Source organism: Coloeus monedula (assembly GCF_965178545.1).
Source record: "Coloeus monedula genome assembly, chromosome: 7".
In the NCBI taxonomy this organism is placed as follows: domain Eukaryota; kingdom Metazoa; phylum Chordata; class Aves; order Passeriformes; family Corvidae; genus Coloeus; species Coloeus monedula.
Window position 1 is genome coordinate 14185556 of NC_138787.1, and position 17378 is coordinate 14202933.

At 37.0% G+C, this 17378-nt stretch overlaps 1 protein-coding gene across 2 annotated transcripts in view; it reads right to left on the reverse strand.

Annotated features, from left to right (window-relative positions):
• PARD3B (par-3 family cell polarity regulator beta) overlaps positions 1 to 17378 on the reverse strand; it is a 401283-nt gene that overhangs the window by 372143 nt on the left and 11762 nt on the right. For both annotated transcript variants that reach the window (XM_082285055.1, XM_082285054.1), the window contains exon 2: positions 3289 to 3390. In XM_082285055.1, the coding sequence (XP_082141181.1) occupies positions 3289 to 3390 (102 nt within the window). The remainder of the gene's footprint in view (positions 1 to 3288; positions 3391 to 17378) is intronic.

Sequence of the window (17378 nt, forward strand, 5' to 3'; positions counted from 1 at the left end):
AGCACAGGGCTCCATGTACACAATGGTATGAAGGGAAACATTTTGTACTCCATCTTTTTCACAGCAAAGAAATTTTCTCAGAACATTTTCTTGCTCAAGAAGTCATTTCAAGGGGGAGATCTGTTAAGAGCAGTATACAAAGAGGAGTCCATTTATAATTTCAACATTGAAATAGACAATTTAAATAGCACATTCTTATTCAATTGACAAATTTTGGGGATTTTAATTACTTCATCATTCAGGTTATCAGGACATGAAGCAATTCCTGGATAACTCACTGAAAACAAGCTATTTTAAAGCTATTCTACAAAACCATGTCAACTAGCTTTGACATCCAATTCAGGCCACAATTTTTGCTGAGGCAACAGCAGCAAGAGGGACTCTCAGCCAGCAGAATTTCTAAAGCATTTGCACATGACACATTACCAAGCACATGTAATACTAATTTAGATCTGTTTCACAGGCAATTAAAAAAATGCCACTCTGTCCAGCATGCATAACTGTGCAGTTGACAGCTCTTAATATCATCCACTGTACTGCCTATTTGCTGAACTTTGATTAATTTGGAGTTCAAGAGGAAGTAATGAAGTTAACGTAAGCAGAGCTCAAAATCACTGCCACTCCCAATGATGGGGATTATGCATCCCACTGCCATTACTTCGGGGCTGGAAACTCACTGTTTATTCCATTTTTTAGTTCTCGCTCATTTGTTCACTAACCCACCACAGCACTTGCTACTTACATCATGAGTAGTTGCGCCTCCTTAATAGTCTATTGTTAAGGACTGTCAAAAGCTTTTGAAATTCCAAATAAATTATATCTGATAGCACTCAGTGTTTTGTTGTCACAGTGAAAGAATTCAATAGATTAGCAAAGACATTTTCCTCTGAAGAAACTGTGCTAATTTACTGCTATCAAAGTACAATCTAGAGCAGATTATCTCTTAAAAAAGCATCAGCATTTCCTCTGCCACTGAAGAAGAGCTTGATGGTCAGCAATGCCAAACACACCTTTGGTTAAAGGCAGTGAGGTTAAGTGCAAGGCTTATTTTTATAGAGACTGCCTGATTTAATGTGAAACTACATCACTGGCTTGTATGCACAGGAAAGGACAACAAGGACAAGGGAGCAACAAAGCTGTGGCCTATTCATTTACCACACATACAGATAATCATAGCCAAAGACAAGCAGAGCACAGATTAATGTACCAAAAATTCCTTCATCATTCAGAGACTTTAAACACCAAATAAGATAGCAGGTCAACTTGACCTGAATATCTCCTCCCCTTTTTTGCAAAGTTTAAAGATCCCCTAGTATTGATTCTCAGTGTGAAATAACACTGGTGAAGGCTCAAAGACTAACAGGCCACAGTAAAGCTATCAAAACTATTTGTAAGCCTTTTATGGGGCTGGCTCCTTGATATCAGATCATACCAAGCTGTGTAAGTAGGTAATATGGACAGCTCTTTACACATGCTACGGCCCAATTCCACTCTCAAATGAAAGAATCCTTCAGCCTCTCAGACCAGCAGATCACTTATATCATTCTCCCTTACTTTAATAAAAAAAAATTCTGATTTTTCACTGCAGCTGCTGCTGTTCAGCAAGTCTCTTACCCTGTTTCACCAAGACACTCTGAAGAAGACAAGATTATACTGATACATCACATGTAATCGAGACATAAGAGGAAGAGAAATTGAGAAGCTGATGTATTTCTAAACCACCCCAGACCACTTCAAAGAGTAAGATTTCAGTTTCCCAGCAAGTTTTCCCCAAGGCAGCCTCAGAGCCTCACCTAGAACTGTTATAACTGAGGAAGTTTAGACCTACAGCTGTGACCTAGAAGCCAGACCTAGAAGCTTCATCAGCTACACATACTCAGTCAGTGACAGCCACCAATGAGGTACAGGAAAGGCTCCAGTCACAAGTTAAAAACTACATGGCATATCAAATATTCTGCACATTGATGCTCATATTTGCACAAGTGTTCCTCTATCAGTACTTTAAATAGAGAAAATCCTGGGTGAATGTGCTCATTTCCTTTAACTGATGACATCAGTAACACATTTCTCTTTGACATAATATCTCATTTAATGACATCTTATGCTTATGGTCTTATCCCTTATACACAGCTGCTCAATTTCAGAACTCAGTCTTTTTGTCTCCAAACACTCCTGGGGAAAAAAAAAGTCTTAAGGTGTTTTAAGTATACTTTCAGTAAATATGGACAAGCAAGAAACACAAATATGATAAAAAGAATATATAAAAAATTGAGCTCCATTGTTTTTAAGAATTCCCACACAAACCACCCTAAAATGATGCTGAAGTACACCCTAAACAATTTTCTAAGGTATGGAGAAGCAGCGTCCCATTAATCATAAGCAAAATGTTCTGCTTTGTATTAAGTCGTTGAAGAATCAACACAGCATACAAAACTAGCAATTCTGTTTGCAATATACTGAATTACTTTTTAAGTCATCAAGCATATGGCACTTTAAATAGGCAAAGCAATTTGTCTAAAAGCACAAGCACATCCCATATTTGGATCTTCGGCTTCAAGCCATTAAATATTTTTTCCCCTGATTTTATGAAGAAAAAAAGAAAGATAAAATCCGCAAAGTTTTATAAATAACACCCCTCCGCCCCAAGCTGAAATAAGTCACCAGTAAGTTTCCCAAAACTAAATTTTTCTGACAATTAAAAATAAAATCAAAAGGGGTTTCTCTGCAGCTACTACTTCTCTACCCAGAAAGGAAATCTGTCTTATTTGAATTGAAATTTAGAGACTCACAGCTTTTAAAATGAGTAAGTGGCCTGCTTAGACTTCCAGTAGCAAATCACAGGAACTCCTCCAAAAATTTAACAGTTCAAGTAGCTGTTCTTGTCATCACAGGATTTGTGGATTTCATCACACTCAACCATGACATTTGAATGATTCTCAAAAACTTAATTCCATGCAAAGGAAGGTATCATAAAAGATATTTTAAGTGGCATAAAAAAAGAAAAAAAGTCCTGTAAAACTCATATTCACCATGCTATTTGAATACAGAAATAAAAAGAAATACAGAACTGCTTAAAAACATTAAGTCCTAAGTGAACTGCTAGGCTTCTCTTCTCACTGCTTTGGTCATGCTTCCCACACCCCTCTTCTAGTCCAGAAGGGGAGAGTTACAGCACCTACAGGCAGATGTGCTTAAGAATATTTAACACCCATTTCACCTGCCAGATATCCAAGAAATGAGAAAGCATTCGTTATCTGAAAAGACATAATATTTTCATATAAGCTCTACCTTATCTTTGTCTTCCACAACATCTGCCAGCACATCATCTGGGTCCAGGATTCCTCCATCTGTATACTCCAGGTGGTGAATATTTACCCAGGAAGCTGGATCCTGTAAGACAGATACAAGACTTCTTAATCTACCCTTGTGTGATTTTAATGCTGTCAGACAAAGCAGCTCTGTGTTCCACTTGGTTTTCCACCTACTTCCCTCTACAGTCACAAGGTAGAAGATTGGAGTCACTACCCAAAACTGAAACTGAGAGCAAATGAAAACTACCGATGAAAAACAAGATACTACCTATAGAACACTACACAAAACATCTTTAAAACATACATTTTTATTTCCTTATTGATCTTTATCTAATTTGAATAGTGAACTTAAAATAATTTTTAAAAATCTCTTTGTTTTACAATGCTTTATAACTGGAATATTTTGGTTATTATCAGCACAAACACTTAAATAAATATATGGATGGACATGCACCACTCCTGACAGGTTGTGGGGAGGTATATCCATATATTTTTAGATATATAAAACACATCCATCATTTCTTTCTCTGAGGAGGTAGATTAGATTATTGTGGCAAAAAAAACCCCAAATAAATAAATAAATCCCAGTTTGCTTTCACAAATAAATGCTCTCAAATTCCAGTGCAACTCTGTGTACCATATTAACAGGGATCATATTAATTCTCCAAAACTAATGCTTCCTTTATATATGATTAACTCCTTCACTTTAATAACCAGGAGTTTAGCCATCATTCCACTGACCCTGAAGCCAAAAGGCTCAGAGTCTACTGCTCAACAGCAAATTCTCCCTGACGGGAAATGCAAAAATCAGAGAGCAGACAGAGTCTGTAACCACTGCCTGCACTGCCAGCTACCTGTGTATGCAGCTTCCAAGGGGGACAGGCCAAGTGGTATTAATGTCTGAACTGCCTCAAGACTTATCCTCCTAGGGCCAAGTTCTTGTAGTTTAATGAGCACATGGCAGCTCACATGAGTCACACTGACATGTTTGAGTACTCCACAGTATCAGCACTGATGAACAGTGTATCTGCTACAGCACAATGAAGAAAGACATGCCTAGTTAGGATTATAAATCACATTTGAGTCCTCCCCCAAATATTATGGAGAATGGCCAGAATATGCTAAAACTGAGGGCCAGGAAAGGGGCATGCACACACACAGCTTTGAGAAATGTTTCAGAAATGGACAAAAAAAGATGACCACTGATGACCTGCAACTGAGAATTAAGTGTAACTAGACAGAGTACGGCTGCATGACAACCACACAAGCATCTAAAAGTATGTTTATTTGTAATGTGTCTATTTAATCTGTAATTTACCTCTTACTACAGTTATTTCATTTTCTGGTGAAGCCACCCATTTGTGAAATAGCAAATGTTTGCTCATTCTAGGTATCACATGTTCAAAATTACAAAATTTAAGAATATCAATTAATACTTTTTTTCTCTGCAAAGTAATGAAGCGCGGACAACTATTACAGCTCAAAGTTCTATCTTTAAGCCCAGGGCTTAGATATTTTTACCATAACCATAACATTCTAAGAAGAAAAGGCAGAAAAGAAACATACCTTTATGCAATAAATAAGCAGGTTAATTTAGATCATACAATTTACCTAACGCAGCTACCTTGAGAAAGAGTGTTGCTTGGCCCTACTAATAAACTTACAAAATATGATACTCTACAACCAGAATGCATCAGTAGCTACAGATGTTCCTCCTGAACCTTTTAACCAATGCAACCACAAAGCTTTTAATAGTTAGCAACACTAAAACAGTGTAATTGAAAATCACTTCTCTTAATTGGGCAAACTTCTGCAGCTAACCTATTTGGCTGAAGATACATTAAAACCTGTTGTATGTATTATGCTGTTAAAGTGTTAAGAATAAAGCTGAAGTTAAAAAATACACAGCTGATTAGAATATTTTGCTTTCAGTGTTCACTTCTATTAGTGATTCAGTAGCTGCACCAACACAGATGTGTCATTGAAACTGAAACAAAGAAAAAACAAATGTAAAACCCTATTGTACCAATAGAATGCTGCAAGTTGGCAGGACACAAGCTCAAGACACACAGCTACCCTAAACGACATTAAACTTAACCTAACCTTCTTTTACTTTGGGGCACAGCAAATACAGTAATTTCATTATTTTTGTTACTGGCAATATCAAGAGAACATCTCTAAGAGTCTCAAAGACCAGAAGATGCCATTTCTTACCAATCTTTTGGAACAAGTGTAGCCAATATAAGATTCAAAAGAAAAGAATGACAATCCACACTGAAATACAAGAACTAAACTAGAACAGGAATCTCAGTTTCTTTTGAAGAAAAATATTTCTTAATGGTTTAGACACATACAGTGGCTCAGGTACATACAGTATGAACACATCATAACCTTCTGATCTCAAGGACTCCCCAGTTACAATAACCACCCCAGACTACAGCAAGACTAAATACTTGCTGCCTCAGAAAGACAAATGTGAAACTGGCTTCTATTAACTTACATGAACTTCATCCTTGAAAGTTAAAAACCCATGCTGGGGGCAGTGAGCTTTTTATAAACTTGTTTGATGAAGCAAATAGTAACTACTGCTAAATAGCCTTGGTGGAAGAGATTCCCTCCACACAGTCACAAAGTAACAATGGTTCATCTGGCCAGCAAATCCACTCACCCATTCAACAGAGATTTCAAAGTCAGAAATTTTTCTGTTCTTTGGATGAACTTCAAACACTGCCATGCATTGGATACAAAGTGTCTATATTAAAAAAAAAACAAAAACCAAAAAACAAAACAAAAAAAACCCGAAAACCCAACCAACCAAAAAACCCCCTAAAATCTATAAATCAGTTTCTTCTGTGTTTCTTTACTTGCACCAAGAGTTCAGACAGCTTCACTAAATAAAACATTGGTATTTTAGAAAACTCACCATTTTAAACAAGCCATTAACTACAGCAGATGTAACAGTTGAGTATCTAAAGTCCCAAATAGCACTGTATCCACATGCATATGCACAAACTCGTATTCTGCACATTATTTAGAGCTCAAAAGGAGTAGAACCGGTCCAAAACATAACTGTAGTGCATCCAAGGTAGAATCACTATCAGAGAAAATGAAACTTGCTCAGGAAAAGGATGGTCTTAGTTCAAGGTTCTTATGCTTTACTAAGATACAACGATCAAAAGGAGCATCAAGAACACTTCAGGTTTCCATGTGTTTTAAAGCTCCTAGGCAGAAGATTGCATTTCCACAGTAACAGAGTAATTTTATACTTCATAAAGTATGTAACTGGAAGTCTCGCAAAACAGAGTTTGCTGCTTCTACAGTGTCTTCTGAATGGTCTGAAAGTCAGAATGCAGTAACACCAGCAACAGAGACGACAGGCTGTGCAAAGGGTCAGTGCCACACAGCTTCAACGAAGTAACACTCCTTACCTGTTGAAAGCAGGAAATGCTTGATGACACTCCATTTTTGATCAGAGCAGAGATTGATTAAGGGCATACTGAGAAAACACTTGCTAAGAAGTTAAGAAATATAAAGCAAAAAAAGCCTAACAACTGTATTCTAAAATGCTAGGACAAGCTCTGGGGTTTCTTTAGCTGCCTGTTGTTTCTTTAACTTTCTCTAGCTTGAGATTGAAATCTTATTCTAATGAATGACAGTATCTTTACAGTATCTTTTTCATCATCATTATCAAAAGTTGACATGCTTAAAAAGAAATACTTAGCTTTGAAAAACAAAAGAACGAGCCTCTTGTAAAAATAAAACACTAACAGTAGCCTAGAGGCTCTGGGCAGCATTCAGGTATGGTTACCTGAATCTGTGCTCCTAAATGCTCTCCTGTTAGAAAGTTCATCTTGAAGAAAACACAACTATGGTTCAAAAAAATCCTAACATCACAAGTGGGGAGAAGTTCTCTTACAGCACAGTACATAACCCTTAGGCAGAAGTTCAGCTGAGGTACAAACCAGTAAAAATCTATGTAAAGAACAAGTATGAGTAAGTTACCTGGTGTAATTCATAACAGCACTTGCCAAATGAATATTGAACAGTTACTCTAATGTGCATTTTACCTTAGGGCTGCAAGTCATGTTTGTGTTTAACATCAAACCACTTAAAAGCTGTTTATCATCATTTCCTTTATCTGTGGGAGAACACTTTAGGAATTACTATGCAAATATTTACCAAATGTTAAATTAAAGCCAGGTCAAATGAATGCACAAGTGAGATGTAGGCAGGGAAGTGACATAAATTTTAAAAAGTGGGCTTGACATTCATGTTGTCACAGAATCCTGACTTAGCGTTTGCCACCTAATACAACACCACTGTTCAAATAGTCTAAAACAAGTTCAAGAAATCTTCTATGCATTTATTTTCAGTCAACACACAACACATTCAAGTGAAAGACCAATCAATCTATAATTAAAGCACTCCCATTTACTGTCAGTTTTCATATATATCTATAGATTCACATTTTTAATGTATCAGAAGGTTGGAGTGCATTCTTGTTTCTTTTTGCTCCCACCTCAGACAGAAAAGCATCAGTCTCCTTTTCTGAAAGCTAAGCAACATACTTAATAAATGTTAAAGTCCATATTGGGTATTTCTGAATTTTAATGAGCAAGAGAACCCTAACAAGTTTAAATATGTTTCAGCTGACCATCAATAAAATGAACACCGCCACTTAATGATTTCATAATTATTGTTTGATGCTGTATTTTGTTCTGCTGTGTGGAATGCATAAAATTAATAGCAAATCCTATACTAGAATTTTAATTTAAATACAGTAACAATAGGATGCACTAAAAAAATTCAGAAATAGGAATGACTTACAATTTCTTCTCATCCTGATATTTCAGAAGTACCTCCACATTAATGCTTCACTTGAGCAAACAGACTTCAATGAAATACAGCATAAAAAAGAACGTATTAAAAAATGGAAATCATATATGCCTGTTTGACATACACAATAACAGAATAAATGCTAGGTCAAACTTAGTGGGAAGGAGTGGCCTCTGGCCACATTGCTTCCTGTCATCGAGACAGTGTAAAAATAAAATTAAAAATCCCACAATCATAAAGTATTTTCTGATAAAGGGATTTTTTAGGTTAAGGTCAGTAAGAGAGGTATTCTACTTAATCATTTTTACATTATAAATTGCATTACCTCGATATATTAAATAGTATTTAATGATTCCTACAAGCATTTTAAGGCTACACAATGTACCATTATGCACAGCCAAACAGCACTAAGTGTTAGTTAACTCTCAGACCACAGCTTGGGGAGCAGGGTACAAAAAGCAACTTGGAGAGGAACATAGGATGAGATTGGTCACAGCCTCAAACTTCATCTCTAAATCCTTCTCAAAATTTATCACTGAATTAGAACAGCCTTAAGCATTTTTGGTTTGTTTACCAAAAGCACCTCCAAACAAGCCTGAAAAGGTACTTTATTCAAACTTCATCTCAATTGCCACCAACAGGGCTGCCATCTTCAGCTGTAGTAGAGGTGGGGCTCTGTTTTTACAGCAAGATGAATATTGAGTTTCCAAAACCAAGAGCTGATCACGAAGTAAATGTTCACACACTACATACTATCACAATCTGGAGCTGAACAGTTAGAGCTCAGCAACAACACAACATACACGCATTGGTGTCCTCGTACAAAGCCAAGCACCCCAATATGCATCGCACCCTGTCCTTACAGCAGGCAAACAACCACCACTTCTACTCTCTTCATATGCATGAATGTAGAATTGTATCATTTCATACAATAGTGTAGGTTACTGAGATAACATTTTTACGGGATAAAAGAAGCCACAAGAAGCATCGGTAAAAATCACAGATGAACAGTTACCTGCACAAGAGATTAAGTCTGTTCCAGAGAGCACTAAATGTGCAGTTCCTAGCACAGACCTGATCTGAATAAGCCTCCCAATATGAAGCACATTAGTATACTTCATATACATATATATATATTTACACACACAGACATTTATAACTGAGCACAAATTGGGTCTTCTTTTCACAAACTTCAAAAAATAGAGAAAAAACAATATTTAGGTTTCACTCCTCAGGAAGCTTCTAGAGTTAATCTGTATTATACATAACAGAGGAAGTTACAAGCTCATAATTCTAGGTCTCACTGTTGAAAATAAACTCTTACCTCAAATTAATTACATTGTCTTTATAGCCCTATAGTTCAACTGCATAACAGTAACCAACACATTTTTAACCACTTCCAGTTAGAAGCTCGAAAGCGCAGAAATCTTTAAGATAACATAAGGAAGAGAAACATGCTATAACACAGTGAGATAGTAAAAAAAATTCCTAGTGTATTCCATAGTACTATTGTTCTCCTTCACCAAAACTCTGAATCTGCTTGCATTAGAAGTGAAAATGCTTCAAGATGCTAGCGAGAAGATAAAACTTCTTTATAACCTACCAGCTGGACTGACACACATTCTCTCAAATTATTAATATTTAAGAAAGATCTATACCGAGTGAGCTCAAAGACAGAAATTAAAGCTGAGGCAAGGGCAAAGAACAAGGTAGTCCACTAAGAGAGAAACTGCTTTTAAGCATCCAGAAATAAAACTACAGAAAACACACAAGGCCATAGGGTAGAATTAGTCTTAGAAAGGTGACTGTAAAGGATGCTTCCTAATCTGTCCTCCAGATGAAATAAAGTACTATAAAAATAAAGCCGCACAAGAAAAGGTAGAATTCTTCTCTGAAGATCCTAACTGGGGGGGTGATGGAGAACAGAAAGAAGTTCATTTCAAGCAATCAAACTTGTGAGTACATGGAAGACAAAGTTCTTTGCTTTTCACAATAAATTTAGCAGGTCTAACAAGCTTTCAAACCTCATGCCAAAACATGATCACAAGAAGTAAAGCCAGTCTCAGTTATTATACCCATGATGCTTTGCTTCTGACCAAAGCACACATTTTGATGTTTAGATAGGTTAAGAAGTTTCTTTCACACAGTAAGATACCATAGAAGAAACTTTACTCCTCCTAAAAGGAATAAATTAAATGTTCGAGTAGGAGTTGAATTAAAGATTATTTTCTTCAAAACAGCACGATTTCTTCTGCTGTTTAGAAAGATCTCTTTTCAAACTATAGTAGAAGAAACTATTCCCTGTAAACAAGCTATTAAAAAATTAAATTTCATTCTATGTATTTGGACACATACTAAATTTTTGTTCAGATTCATTCACTTTATCTTTTAATACTAGTTATGGAAAACATTCTTCTCTCAAGCACCTTTTTTTCATATCCCAATTAGATGTGATACAGGGAAATGGTACAAAGTAGGAAAAGAGTCCTGAAAAAAACAGTAACTTACATCAGATCACTTTAAATATTCAATTTTAAAAGTTTCTGTCTTTGAAGGTGCTAAAAACCTGATGTCAAAAGGGGAACTAAACAGATCAGGTCAGTAGAGAAACATTTATCTTTGTCAGAAAGTTTGGGTTTATCTTAGTACACTTGCAGTTTTTGCTCAGTCTGGTCACACTGCCTTGCTGGCTCTTAAGGATGGAAAGAGCACAAAAAAGACAACCAAGCAATTCATGCTTGAAGCCTGTGGACTACCACAGATTTGTGACAAAAACAATCTGTTACCCATCCAGAAAAAAAGCAGAAAAATCTTCTCTTGCTCTTCCTAGGCACAGTCAACAATTAAAAAGCATAGCTTCTTTTCAGCCTTTGGAATGAGGCTAACAGCACAAGTACAGCTCACCATCAACTTTATCTTTGACACACTAAATGGTCCAAAGCACGTTAGTCAATCCCTAGTCACCAGAGGGACCTAGACTATTTCTTGATCTTTATCCATCTTCAAATTATTATGCTCTGAGAAATTAACAGGACTGGGTATTATCATGATCAGTAGTCAAAATACAACAGCAAGGACTGATCATCACTTCTTTCTGTCTTCACCCGTTCTCTTCACACCACCATATACCAAACTTCATTTTGGAGGTATGAAACTCATCCTTCTTCCATTCTTGCACTTTTTTCCTTCTCTGATTCATTTTCATGTAGTTAACACATTCTGTTTTCCTTGGCTAGACAGAAACCCAAACAGTTACTAGTTATAACAGCCACCTTGTTACAGCAAGATGGGCTTAGACATCAGAGAGCTCTCAAGGTGAAGACGTGAGCTACAAGCAACCCAGCACACAGGCTATACACACAGTTTCATTTATTAAAAATGTCCCAGATCGCATTTGAATATGAAGATCCTGGCCTGAGATCCTAGTAGACAAACCACAGAACATAAACACAGTGAAAGTTCTTCACATAGGTTATAAACCAAGGGGAGCACAGTGAATAGGTTTGTTGCACTTGAGTCACTGGACACTTGCACACTGTAGGACAGTGAGTCTCTTACGTCCCTCAGAGACATTGTTGGCAAAGAGGAACTAGAAAATTACTTGTCCTTTAGCCATCTTTAAATTATTATGTTTTGAGAAATTACCAGGACTATGTACTAATAATAAAGTCTTCATTTTTCTCATGGCAGGGAATGTACTTCACTGTAATCAGAAAGCAGAAAGAAGAGAGAGTTGGCTTATCCTAACAGTTGAATATGCACGGAGAAAAAATACCCATCTCCCATATTCAGGCTGAGGAGGAAAACAGAAAAAGCTGCTGATATCTCACCATCATGGAATTATCGATTTGTCAGAGCACAGATATGTAAATCCAAAATGACCCAGATTATTTCAACTAACATTCCAACTTTTACTTTATCTGCAGCACTAAAACCCTTCAAAAATAAGAACATTCTGATTTCATACTCTATTTGAATGTGAATGAAAAACCACTCTATGAATACAGCTGTCTGAATATTATCTGAATAAAATATGACGCAGAGAATACATCAGTAGAGGATCACATAGCCCACCTTTACACTACACTCCATCGTTTAAGAAGACCATTTCAGTGAAGACCAAGTACACCTGTTTTGGTTTTACAAAGAAAGCTGGAGATACACATTTAGACAGTGGTCTACACACTGCACTTGTAACAACTAGCAAAACCCCCCCCTTCAAAGCCTCGGTTAAAACTGGAGCCCACTGTATGCCAGGCACTGAATCCAAGCTAATCACACAAATGTAAGAATGTAAGTGTAACCTGATCTTCAGTTATAAACTAAGAATATCCTTTAGCTCTTCAAGTCCATTAGATCAGACTGCTTCAACAAAAGACTCAACCTTGTGCAAATTAACACAACAGTTACAGAACAAAACATCTCAAATAATTCTGTAACATCTTAAAGCTTACCGTTCAAATCCCAAATCCTCCATGTCAAGTATTATCTACAATATTCAGAGTAGTATTTTTATGCTAATAAGCAAACTGCTACCCAGCTTCAGGCACCTGGCAAGTAATTAATTAGCATTGAGTCTGGCTTTTTGTTTGATTACCTAAAGGTAACACTGTGGGGGCTAAGGACCACACCCGTTATTTCTTAAAATCCAACATTAAGCAAGCAGACAGAACTATAAAGCTACTCCTTCAAACTGTCACACATTTTTCACATAGAAATGAGAGGGGGAAAAAACGTAAGAAATGTGTCTCAAAGCAGTATATTTCAAAAGTAAAGTCCAGGTCAAGTGAGTGAACAATGCTGTTATTTTGCCAATAAAAACTGATGATGCCTTAAATTTGAATCATTCAATAGACCTACAGATAAAAATGAGGCTGGCTGTAAATTAACACAACTCAAGTTTGTGACAAACTCAGCACTGAAGTATACCAGATCTTCAACAAAAAATGATAAATGGTTCACATCTACAAGGGCAGCCAGCCCTTCAGTCCTGCATCCAGAAACCATCTAAGATTGTTTTGTTTACAACTGCTGGGCCTTTCTTTGATAAAGTGATTAATGCATTTGCAGCTGACACAGGACTGCTTATCAGAAGCAGCTGGGAGCTTCAAAGATGTGATTGAGTAACACCAGGCTCTAAACAAAACTGAATACAAATGCCTGTAAGACAATGCAGATCAAGCATGCTGGAATCCTGTCAAACTTTAACATAAACTGAGCTTTAGATAAAGCTCAAGTGAGAAAAAAATTGCAGTAAACTATAGGAGCATATCCTTAATTCCTCATAGAAAGCCATTAGATGCTTTTGGAATTCCTCAGAGAACAGTACGACTTTTCTGCTGCAGTACCACCCCATTTCCTGCATGAATCAACCACCAACCAGAGACTGGGGAGGAATATTGCCAAAGACTGCCAGACTTGCAGTGTCAGTAGGATCAGTCAGAGCCCAGACCACCACTCCCTTCTCACATGTCCAAAGCTGGTGCATTTCAGAAATGCCACCAATTCTCACCGGTGCCACTGCCCATATCACCCTTAATCAACTCTCTCCATGCTCTCTGACAACCTCCTAGCAGGCACAGTTCATTGCTCTCCTTAGAGAGGTGTTAAGTGTGGACCTTAAAGGGGTCTCTTTCCGCACTCAGAGAAGATACATGACCTTTCACAGTACATTCAGTGACTGTGCTCCCAAAATCAAGCCATAAGGGACAATCATAGGCCCAATGCTACAAAGATGCTGAGACAGCCAGGGTAGTTTTAAATAACCAAAGCATGAGAAGTATTTGAAGATGTAAGAAGAGTCCCTTTGAGGAAGGAGTAAGTTCATTACAAATGAAAGCAAAAAGGAAAAAAAAAAAGAAAAAAATGAGAAAAGGTGGCAGTGGAAAGTAATAGACTCAAAATCGAGTATGCAGGGAGGGAAACAAAGATACAGCTGTTGGAACAAGGTTTGCAGGTCTGTACTAGATGATGCTGTAACCTATTTTGTTCTCATGTGAAACACTAAATTAACCAGCTTCTCTCCTCCCTTTACTTCTCAGGAGAAAAAACAACTGGGTCAATAATATTCTGAAGGCACAACGAACAGTCAAGCACTGCCTAATTCTATAAAGCCCAGCCAGCTTCAGTGGTTCTGGCTATTGTACGGAAGAAAATAATCAGGAAGTTTAAAAAGTAATACAAACATTCAGCATCTTAATATTACACTGCGGGAACTATATAATCTCTCATATTTTGTGCCATATTAATAAAATTTATATCATCACAGTACAATGCTGATAAGCTTTAGTATTTGACTTCCAAGATACAGCAAACATACCTGGTGAACAGCTGGAACAACCTCTACCTTTAAAGATATTGCCAGAGCCAAGTGATGGAACTGGATGAAACCCAAACAAGGCTCCTGAGAACAACTTCCACCTTCACCTGACTGAAATACAGAACATGCCAGAATTAACACATCAACAAAACGTGATGCCATATGCCTAGCCTCAACTCATTAAGTGGATTTTGGCCAGAGAGGAAACAGTGAAGAGTGAGATTATTCACTTTTTCATTGAAATTTAATACCACTAGTGTGCATAAAGGTTCTCCCTGCCCTGCCCTTTATCCCAAAGAGCAAAAAGAACTGCTTTCTCCTGCTACTCCGAGTGTCTTCAGGAAAACAGAATCACAAAGGAGTTGGGAAGAAACATCTCCAGAGATTTAAGAGGAAAAGAGAAGGTAGCATCAAAGTCACCGCGAAACAACTAACAAACAGGTAGATCTAAGTAAGGCAAGTAAGACATTCAGCCCAAATGTGGAAAATGACACCTGAAGCACATGTTCCAGTTACTGTTTTGTAGCAACTTTCTCCAACCCACAGCTTGCAAGAGGGCCACATGGAAACAAACACCACTTATACAAATTTAATCCAGCCAGTACAACCCCACAATAAAGTCAGAATGAAAACAGCTGGTAAGCAAACTTGTTTAAATGCTGTATTTGCATATATTTTGCATCAGTCCTGAGATGCCATTACAACCTTCATTTTCATTTGCACCTTGATGCCATCCATCACTGATATAGATGAGTCCAATTTACTTTTCAGTCAGCTACCTCATTCTTTCTTTGGGCTCCAGAACTGTACCCACATACATTAGCTCCACATATTATGCCATGCTCAAGCACCATGTAATTTTACGAAGTAAAATTAGGCAAAGATCTACTGAAAATGTCTACAGCAAAGTGGCCATAACATAGCCATTATTGGCAAGAACGCTAAACACTAACCACGTTATAGGAATGTTTTCGCACAATGCACTGTCAATAGGACTTGCAGAGTAACAGTTCCCTTCTCATTAAGAGAGATGATCTTACTGGTTCCCAACTCTCACACACAAGAACAGGTAGAGAGCCAGTCACTGACAAGTTCAGTCACAAGATGCTGAAGGCTTTTCAGCAAAGTAATTGGATCTACTTCCACTAAATTTTATCACTATATGCAGTGCGTGAAAAGGAAACCAGCACACGCAATGAAGCAGTTGATTCTCTTTAAATGGCTACTACATAAGGACACAGCCAGTGCCGGTTAATAGATAAAAATTATAACATCAGCATTTGCTGGTCTAATGGTCACAAAGTAATTGATTTGGACTCCTACTGAACCTGCAATAGCTTTGGCTGCATTATTAAACGTATCTTTTACACTAACTATGAAGTTAGGCTCAAAAACAAAAACACACAAAAAAAACTCCAAGGAAAACAGCCTGAAAATCTATTAAGTGTGCTTCAGCTTACAACAGTATTTACCAGTTTGATCATTAAACTGTAGCTTGTATCTTTCAATATGAATTCATATACTTAACTAAAATCATCATGAAAATACATGATTCAAACTCACCATTTAAAAATTAAATCAAGCCTCTTTCTTCCCAATTTAAAGAAACTCCATCCCACAAAGCCTCCTTCATCAAACTTTTTCTTCCCACATGGCAGAAAACTATTTTTTTCACTAACAAAAATCACTAACATGAAACTTATCACATACAAGATGATTCAAAACTGAAACAACAACATTTTGCAGAATGTTAAAATAGTCCTCTACAACCTATTTCAAAACTACTTTGGTCTGCATCATGTCATGTGGAACCAAGACCTGCACTATCAAGTCTGCTTATGAACATGAGCATCCTGGATTTTGCTACATGATCAAGTTGGGGGGTTTTTTGCTCTAAAATCCATATTGATAAGCCAAATAGTTAATCTCTAAACACACAATGCATAAAAGGGATCATTTCAAACCAGAAAAATGGAAGACACTTATAATCACCACAGCATTCACATTTGAATGACAGCTAAACATAAAGACACATCAAGCATTCAGCCATCTGGAAAGAAGACGGGTTTTTTTTTCATATTGTCTATTCTCAAAGCCTTAAGGCAAGAGTCAGAGGTTGACCATGACCATTTAGTTAGATGCTCATTTCCCATCTACAGCCATTAACGAACTGCACTACGAACAATAAACCAGACTCCTCCACTTTCACTGCATTCAGAAAGACAGTTGTGCCACACCAGGACAAACAATATGTGCATACTGCCAGATGTACTCTATATTTGGAACATATGAAGCTACCAAAAAATCTACCTAGTGTTTTCCTAGCGTCTTTGAATATGGCTTATCTAATAAAATGATGATAGCAATTAATATATATTTTGTTATTCCAGGCAAGAAAGAATATAATACATAACTGCAAAATTCCTGATCTATAAATAAACACAACCAAAGTATGTATCCAGACACTATTCAGAGTTAAATGGTAGTGAATATTGCTGCAGCAAAAGAAACAAAAAAATCACACTGCAAGGACAGCTACCAGAGACCCAGGATGACCAGAGGAGAATGCAGTCCACCTTTCAGCACTAAATTTTTAATAATACATGAAAAGTCTAATAAGAAAAAAACACCCTGAATGTACAAAAGCAAACCATCTACTTACTCCTTTCACATTCTGACTTGCAGCAATTACTCCCCCACAAGACAAAAAAGTCAATTTAAATGGAAAATGGCCTAAACAAACATTTTCCAAACTCACGGATTAAGGGGCCAACACTGGCATACTCCGATTCATCTTACTCAAAGTGGAAGTGTGTGAAAAGAAGTGTTTAGAGTAATTCTGTTCTGTTCACAGTTTGAAAAAGTAAGTCAATTGAACACAACAGTAATGACAAGGAGGAAAACATCCTCAG